This window comes from Nannobrachium achirus (genome assembly GCF_963921795.1).
Source record: "Nannobrachium achirus genome assembly, chromosome: 12".
NCBI classification, from domain to species: domain Eukaryota; kingdom Metazoa; phylum Chordata; class Actinopteri; order Myctophiformes; family Myctophidae; genus Nannobrachium; species Nannobrachium achirus.
This window is the reverse complement of record NC_137832.1, coordinates 65,413,592-65,422,759: the sequence shown is the minus strand read 5'-3', so window position 1 is coordinate 65,422,759 and position 9,168 is coordinate 65,413,592. Positions and strand designations below refer to the sequence as shown.

General features: G+C 41.8%; 1 protein-coding gene across 1 annotated transcript in view; it reads right to left on the bottom strand.

Moving 5' to 3' along the window:
* Positions 1 to 4,012, bottom strand: part of hspb11 (heat shock protein, alpha-crystallin-related, b11) — a gene marked incomplete at its 5' end in the record, with an annotated part of 14,109 nt that extends 10,097 nt beyond the window's left edge. The window contains one exon of the mRNA XM_080738846.1: positions 3,921 to 4,012. Within this exon, the coding sequence (XP_080594972.1) occupies positions 3,921 to 4,012 (92 nt within the window). The remainder of the gene's footprint in view (positions 1 to 3,920) is intronic.
* Positions 4,013 to 9,168: the final 5,156 nt, after the last annotated feature.

Below are 9,168 nucleotides of genomic sequence, written 5' to 3'. Positions count from 1 at the left end.
CATATTGTAGTGGATAGCTGGTTACTGTACTTGGTGTAAAGTTACATATTGTAGTGGATAGCTAGTTACTGTACTTGGTGTAAAGTTATATATTGTAGTGGATAGCTAGTTACTGTACTTGGTGTAAAGTTATATATTGTAGTGGATAGCTAGTTACTGTACTTGGTATTGGAGTGGCTAGCTGGATACTGTACTTGGTGTAAAGTTACATATTGTAGTGGATAGCTAGTTACTGTACTTGGTATTGGAGTGGCTAGCTGGTTACTGTACTTGGTGTAAAGTTACATATTGTAGTGGATAGCTAGTTACTGTACTTGGTGTAAAGTTATATATTGTAGTGGATAGCTGGTTACTGTACTTGGTGTAAAGTTACATATTGTAGTGGATAGCTGGTTACTGTACTTGGTGTAAAGTTACATATTGTAGTGAATAGCTGGTTACTGTACTTGGTGTAAAGTTACATATTGTAGTGGATAGCTGGTTACTGTACTTGGTGTAAAGTTACATATTGTAGTGGATAGCTGGTTACTGTACTTGGTGTAAAGTTATATATTGTAGTGGATAGCTAGTTACTGTACTTGGTGTAAAGTTACATAATATTGTAGTGGATAGCTAGTTAGATTGGTGTAAAGTTACATATTGTAGTGGATAGCTGGTTACTGTACTTGGTGTAAAGTTATATATTGTAGTGGATAGCTAGTTACTGTACTTGGTGTAAAGTTATATATTGTAGTGGATAGCTGGTTACTGTACTTGGTGTAAAGTTATATATTGTAGTGGATAGCTAGTTACTGTACTTGGTGTAAAGTTATATATTGTAGTGGATAGCTAGTTACTGTACTTGGTGTAAAGTTACATATTGTAGTGGATAGCTGGTTACTGTACTTGGTGTAAAGTTACATATTGTAGTGGATAGCTAGTTACTGTACTTGGTGTAAAGTTATATATTTTAGTGGATAGCTAGTTACTGTACTTGGTGTAAAGTTACATATTGTAGTGGATAGCTAGTTACTGTACTTGGTGTAAAGTTATATATTTTAGTGGATAGCTGGTTACTGTACTTGGTGTAAAGTTACATATTGTAGTGGATAGCTAGTTACTGTACTTGGTGTAAAGTTATATATTGTAGTGGATAGCTGGTTACTGTACTTGGTGTAAAGTTATATATTGTAGTGGATAGCTAGTTACTGTACTTGGTGTAAAGTTGTACACTTGACACTTGGTGCTTGTTACTGTACTTGGTGCTGGTTACTGTACTTGGTATTGGAGTGGCTAGCTTGTTACTGTACTTGGTTACTGGTTACTGTACTTGGTACCACTTTAAGTGTTGAATGTTTGATGGAACACGATGGAAACAAGCCCTTATGCTTTTTTGTTTCTCGTCCATTGCCATCTTTTCAAGTCATTGTACTGCTGTACTAGCCAATGTATACATACTGTACATACTGTACAGTATGTACAGTATGTACAGTATGTACAGAATGTACAGTATGTGATATCAATGTATACATACTGTATGTACAGTATGTGATATCCCCAGTGGAGCGGTGGAAGAAGTACTTTTTTAATTCATTGTGGGAACACTATGTCATCTTCATTATTTATCTATCAAGTTCTCCTCAAAAATGACGTAATCTATCAGTCAAGTTCTCCTCGACAGTACAAAGGCAGAGCCCTTAGCCAATGAGGTGAAGCCAAAGGGTAGATCTTTGTGCCCATACATGGTGTTACATGCGAGCCCACACTGTTTTATAGGAACAGTATTTCTAGTTTTTGTAACTTTGCTCTTCTACCCCGGATTTGAACCTGCTTTCCTGCACATGTTCATGAGCTGGATGGTTTACCATGGCCTGCTTGCTCAGGGGATGAATTGAATCTTGACCATCAGGTCAGAATGTGTGTCAGATGATCCTGTGTCTAAACATGATCTAAATGTCTCAATAGAAGATCAGGGAGACAAAGTACAACCACCCCAACTGGACAAGTTATATTGTATTCATATACGCTACCATACAAATTGGACAAAATTACATTTTATTCATAAAAAAAGTACACACTTGAGTAAAAATAGTAAAAAAAAAAAAAAAAAAAAAGTACTGGCATCAAAATATACTTAGTAGGCCTGCCCAAAGTAAAAGCACTCACATTTGTCAAACCTTTTTCGAAAATATCTGCCCTACAAGCTCACAACAACAACGCGCTGTGAGCTTGTAGATTGGCAACTTTCAAATAGATGAAGTATAAAATACCCAGGGGGGGGGGGGGGGGGTCCCCAAATTATTTTGGGGGGTTCCCAAATGATTAGCTTAATGTGCAACACTGTTTTCTCTCTCAACAGTAAACAAACCAACAGAAAGTTTAAGTGTATTGAGGGTATCTGCACATTTCTAAAGTGACAATTTAAGGACTAAATTCTCAAATATTAGAGGCAGAAATTGTGGAAATAGCAGATCTACAAGTCATGCTCACAACGCCAAGATCTGCTATAGAGCATCGCAGTTGAAGCCCCACCCCGTCCTCACTCTGGTGTCGGAAGCGTTTTCTCCATTCATTTCTTGCATAGACATTTCATAAAGTATTTATTTAAACGTTTTTAAGCCTTGGACAAAGCCACCTCGGCTGGAGAGGAATCATGACAATATTCAAAAAATTTTGAATGCAAAGATTAATTCGAAAGCTGAAAAAAAGGGCAGGGTACAAGACTGTGTACATCATTATCTTTAAAATTGCGGAAACTACACTCCCAGAATGCATTGCGAATGACAGTCTTGTTTCCTGAAATATAGCCCTTAAATCACGCTCAGTTTAGTTATCCAGGCCAGCATATGGCCTGAAATGTAGTGATTGTCATCTCTGTGGACGCTCTTATCGTCATCTTTAACATAGTGCATCATATTTGTAAAAGAAAGTATTCGCTCACGGAGTTCTGATGAAGTGCAATAATCTGCCGGGCAGACAGGGGGCAGTAAGCTACTTCCGCGGTAACCGCAAGATATGTGAAAGAAGAAGAAGCTAGACCAATCACAGACGTCGTTTTTACGTTTAGCAACATGGGAAATGCAGTTCTTCTCCGTGCGATCTTGATTAAAACGTGTTTTTACTAAAACTAGAGTGATTGCATACATACTCGGGGGTTCTACAGGAGCATATGGAACCATTTTACAACCACCAGCCTAGTGGTAATAGCGTACATTGAATTGCTACGACTTTGTGGCTGATAATGAAAAACCCTATGGTAAATATGAATGGCCAGCTTGCTTCCGACACCTCACTGCGATGCTCTATAGAACCGTGTTATACAAAATGTATTGCCTCAACTCTTAGTGCTCGTCAGGGGGGGGGGGGGTCCCTACAAATTAACTAGTAGCTAAAGTTTTCAAAGTGGAGTAGTACAGGACAGGTATTAATAATCAAACACATACTCAAGTATAATATACTTGTACTGCTCCTAGAGTCTTGATGAATTCAATATGAATAGACCACTATGGAAACAATATGTGTCCTAAGCATCATTGTATAACTGTACCTATGTACTTTTTGCTAACTGTTAATAAAGTATTAAATCAATCAATCAATCAATCAATCAGTCAATAAATCAATCAAAAAATGATTTCAGCATAGGCCTACTGGCGACTCATTTATAGTCCTGACACCAACTGTTTTCCAGATCTAGCTAAATCTCCTTTCCCTCATTTATGAAGATCAAGTTAATTATTCATTAATAATAAAGCAAACTTTGCACACACACACACACACACACGCACACACACACGCACGCACACACGCACACACACACACACACACACGCGCACACACACACCCTCTTCTAGCGCCACCGTGAGGTTGTCGCTGATCTCCCGATTAGAGAGTCCTATACTGGTTAATAAAGCAACATTCTAGCTATCAATCAATAAACTCACCCATCGATGATGTTTTCAGGGCAGTGCGTGTCGTCGCTGGAAGAAGCCAGGACAACTTTAGCACCCAACGAAGACAGACTCTGATTGATCATGTTGTTCACTGATCAATGATCAATCACTGTTGTATCGATCACCTCGCAGCGTTGATTAAACCTGTTACATCAATGTGTTATTAATGTGATCATATAACACATGCAACCACACAGAGTAGCTGTTGTTGTTGCCAAGCCAACGCAACTAGAGATGAGACGTTCACGGACGAATCGAGTCTTTTGAACGGCTCTTCGAAATGAACGATGGGATCCGGTTCACAGTATCCAGGGAGCCGTTCCTTTCTAATGAACAGTGATGGAAAAAAGTAGGCCTACTCAAATTCTTTATTTAAGTATCAATACTGCAATGTAGAAAATACTCTGCCACAATTAAGTAGAAGTTCGGAATTAAATGTAGGCCTACCTGATTAAAAGTACAAAAGTACTGGTGTGGTGGGTCGTAGACCGCCACAGAGTGTGATAGTCGCAGCCCCAGCCTGAAGCCTCAAAAGTCTAGTATCTGCTCTCGTTCCATAGGGATGTCCCTTGGAGTGATGGTTAAAATATTGGACTTTCACGCGGGAGACCCGGGTCCGAAGCCGGGTGGGGAGGTTTGGATCACCTCCGTTACACTGGTATCAAATGCACTTTACTCGTTATGCAGAATGTCCCGTTTCACAGGTTTTCCAATTCAGAAAAATCATTTGAAAATAGCAGATCTACAAGCTCACCATTGTGAGCTTGTAGATCGGCTATTTTCAAATGGCGGAAATGTACACCTATTGGGCCAAAATGTACATAGGGTTGAAGTGATTTGTAAATTGTAATTATAATCAAAATCTACAAAGTTGGACCCTATTCACGGCCCGCCCACTCAGCAAATTTATTAGCAACTTCCTGGTGCTGACCAATAGTCCAGGCAAACTAGCGTTTTACGAGAAAGTAATTGTAACAGAATTTTTTTCACCACACATCAGTTCTATGAGGTGTCTAGAACAACATACTAAAAGTCCTAAGAAATCCCAGTTGCGGAAATATGTTTGACAGCTAGGGTAATTTTCAGTCTCATTCACTTGCTATACACTACACTATAAAGGCAAAAATGACTCCCAAAAAATCTGCTTTAAGTGGGATGTGAGGGGTCAAACTAGGGTTTTTTAATTATTCTGAATTCATTGCAAGCATTTGTTTTGCATGAAAAACATTCCTTGGGCTAAAAACGGACCCCAAAAGGCTGTGAAAATTGATGACTCATCACTAAACCATCGTATTGTGGGGTCATTTCTTGCCCAAGGAATGTTTTTCATGCCAAACAAATGCTTGCAATGGATTCAGAATAATTAATAACCCCTCACATCCCACTTAAAGCAGATTTTTTGGGAGTCATTTTTGCCTTTATAGTGTAGTGTATAGCAAGTGAATGAGACTGAAAATTACCCTAGCTGTCAAACATATTTCCGCAACTGGGATTTTTTAGGACTTTTAGTATGTTGTTCTGGAGACCTTATAGAAAAGGTCTGTGAAGAAAAAAAATATTTTACAATTACTTTCTGTTTTGGGTCCAAAATGAGCTAGTTTGCCTGGACTACAAGGAAGGTTAGGCAGGAACTAGTCTCGCGTGGCCAGACGGTTGCCTCCGCGATTTGGTCAAATGCTCCCAGCATACAGTCTGGCAAAGCAGAAGGATAAAAATGAGTGCGAGATGAAAGCGGAAGTGAAGCCCCCACGTCACTTCCGTTTCAGTCTCACATCGCACACATTTATCATTATATAAATAAAAATCATATAAGCACGTTTAGCTTGCTGCTTAGCAGAAATTACATTTTAAAATATATATTTTTTGAACGTTAATGCCCGTTTCCGATACTCGCCGTTAGGGAGCTGCTGTTCCAGACTCTATATAGCATTCAGAGATTGTGGAATAGTTGTCTGGCTACGCTACGCGAGACTAGGCAGGAACAGACAGCACCCGGAAGTTGGCACACCATGGGACCCCGCCTGGACGCCGCCATGACACTTTTGGGTGGCGGAAGTGACGAAGTGCTCATAGACGCTAATGTTATTTTGGGTGGCACTTCCGCCACCCAAAGTGTCATGGCGGCGTCCCATGGAGCCTAAAATGACGAAAATGACGTTGGTGACTCTTCTTGCTGAGACCTTCTTTGGTGCTGACGACTGACGTCAGTTTTGAAGGGTAAACTAACACAGAAAGCACTGGACTTAAAGCCAACAAATCATTATTTTGAACGGTAAAGTAAATTGTAACGCTTTGTGCCTTTTACTATCTTGTGTTCTTGATCATCCTAGCCGTATTTTATACTTTACTATTCGGAAATTGCGATTTCTGTGTTAACTCTATGGGCTTTTAGTTTACTGGGAATCTTACTGGAGAGCAGTCAGCAGTCATGAAGGACGGCCGCATTTTTTTCCGCTCCACGACCCATTGTTCCGACTACACTCCAGGAACAAAGGGAAGGATATTTTTCACTTTTCTGATATTTCTCGTGTATTACACCGACTCGTGCCTCAGCTCACCATGGCATGCAGAGAAAATGGATACAGTGGATTATGTGCAGAACAGAGAGGAATCTCACTGTGATTTTTACCTCCACGATGGATCGGAACTGAAACACCTCTACAAACTGGCTATCCTAGGCTCGCTGATAACACCAAAAAACAGACCCCCGGTTGGTAGAATGGACAGACGGTCCTTTATTTACTTTTTTCTACTACTCTCGGGTGATATTCACGTTCACCCAGGCCCAGCGATCACTCGACAAACAACCGCTCGTCTGGCGAGAGAACAGATGTTTTCCCTGACCAAGAGTGAATCCGTAGCTGAGACAGAAGACCTCCCGGCCGCTACGAGGTCAGCTGGTGAGTCCTATGCTAAAAACAATGGCTCTCCAGCCGGCTCTCTGCAATACGATCGCCCAGCGGTTGCCGTGGCTACATACGACGACGCGAGAGAGGATCCCTGCATGAACCCTGCACGCATCGGCGAGGTTTCGGTCGTTGAGCCGCCTGACAACAGCAGCGCCGAGGCGCCTGGCGGCAAACCCCCGGTTCCCGACGGTGTCCAAGTCACAGACGACCCCCCGCCGACTTCCCCACTAAACACCCAGGGACCACCCGACCCACGGAGCGACTCGGACGACGGCATGTCCAACCCCGCACCACCAGACATCGAGGCTGCTGGTGCCCAGTTCGCGGAGATTACCATCGAGCAGGATGCCCCCCCGCTGGCCCCGTCACCCCCCAGGGATCATAACCAGTCGTGGCTGTTGACACGTCTCGGCTTTGATACAATCTGCGCCGACACCTCCCCCCCTCGTGCCGTGGAGAGAAGCTGGATATCCTGGTGTCTAGGTTCACAGACAACAAAGGGACATGACCTCCCCCCCCTACCCCCACCCCCACTACCACTACAGACGGATGTGGTCTCACACACAGCAGAAACCCCCAGCCCTGATAATGGCTATTTGATCACCTCAAATATGAAAGAAACATTTGTAAAAAGAGGACTGAAAATGATCCATCTCAACGTCAACAGTTTGGAACCCAAACTGGAACAAATCAAAGCTATGTTTTTTGATGGTAAGGTCCAAATTCTAACCTTCTCAGAAACTAAACTCGATGACTCATTCTCAGATGCTAGAATTGAAATAGCCAATTACACTGTCATTAGGAATGATAGGAACAGGAAAGGAGGTGGTGTTTGCATGTATATTCACAATGATTTAAATTTTATCATTCGCCCAGACCTACACCACAGCTCTCTTGAAACTGTATGGGTCGAGATAATTTTTGAACATGCTAAAAATATACTAATATGTGCTGTCTATAGACCCCCTGACCAGAATGATTTCTTTGAGCTGTTTGATGAGAGCTTAGCTAAGGTGGACGGTATTGAGTACTACGCTCTGGGCGACTTTAATTGTGATGCTTTACGTAAAGAAGCACCCCTGTTCAAGTCCTTTAATGGGTTATGTAATCAATATGGCCTCACTCAGCTTGTTACTGTGCCCACTAGGGTGACGGAGCACTCCCAAACCCTCATAGATCTCATCGTAACCACAGACAAATCAAAAGTCACCGCTAGCGGGGCTATTGTATGCGGTCTTAGTGATCATTACATGATCTACTGTACGCGTAAAATACACAAACCCAAGGCTAGTGGCCACAAAACAGTTGTAGCTAGAAGCCTCAAAAACTACTCCAGTGAGGCTTTAAATAACACTCTAGCGAATACAGACTTTTCCTCTGAACTGCAGTGTACAAATGTCGAAGGAGCATGGTGTGGTTTTAAAACCAAATTGACCGATGCTCTAGACATCGTGGCCCCCTTGAATACCACCAGGGTTAAAGCCCGCCAAGAGCCATGGTATAACTCAGATATTGCTGAATCAGCTAAACTCAGAGACAAAAAGTACGATGAAAAACGTAAGTGCTGCAAAAAACTTAAAAAAAAATTCAACCCTGACCTCAATATCCAAATCAAGCGTCTTACTGCTCAGTGCAAGAAGCTTAGAAACCAGACAACTGCCTATATTAGAGCCGCCCAAAAAAACTACATTGATGAAAAAATCGACGAATTCAAAAACAAACCACGAGACCTATGGAAGTTGCTTAACAACACATTAGGCTTAAAACCTAAAACTATAGGCCACAGCATAAACATCAAAACGGACACCGCTCTCATTTCTGACAAATGTGAAGTGGCTACCCATCTTAACGAAACCTTTACCACCGTGGCCCGTTCGCTGGTTGAAAAACTGGTCGCCCCATCTGGGCGGTATGGTGTAAAATTTGTTAAGAAATTCTACAATAAACTGGGCGTCAGAAAAGACAGTTTTAAACTTGCCACAGTGACAACTGATGAAGTGTTTAAAAAACTGAGTGCCCTACCTCAACACAAGGCCACTGGCCTTGATAAAATTCCAGCTAGATTTCTCAGAGATTCAGCCGCCACCATTGCTCCAATAATTACCCGCATAATTAACCTTTCCATCGAACAGGGTCATGTCCCACAGGACTTCAAACTAGCAAAAGTAACCCCCCTGCATAAAAAAGGTAGCAAACTAGACCCTGGAAACTACCGTCCCGTTTCCATTCTTAGCTCCATATCCAAAGTCATGGAGAAAATAGTCTACGAACAGATAGCAAGATATCTCGATGAGAATAATCTGATTTACGAGTTCCAATCTGGATTCAGA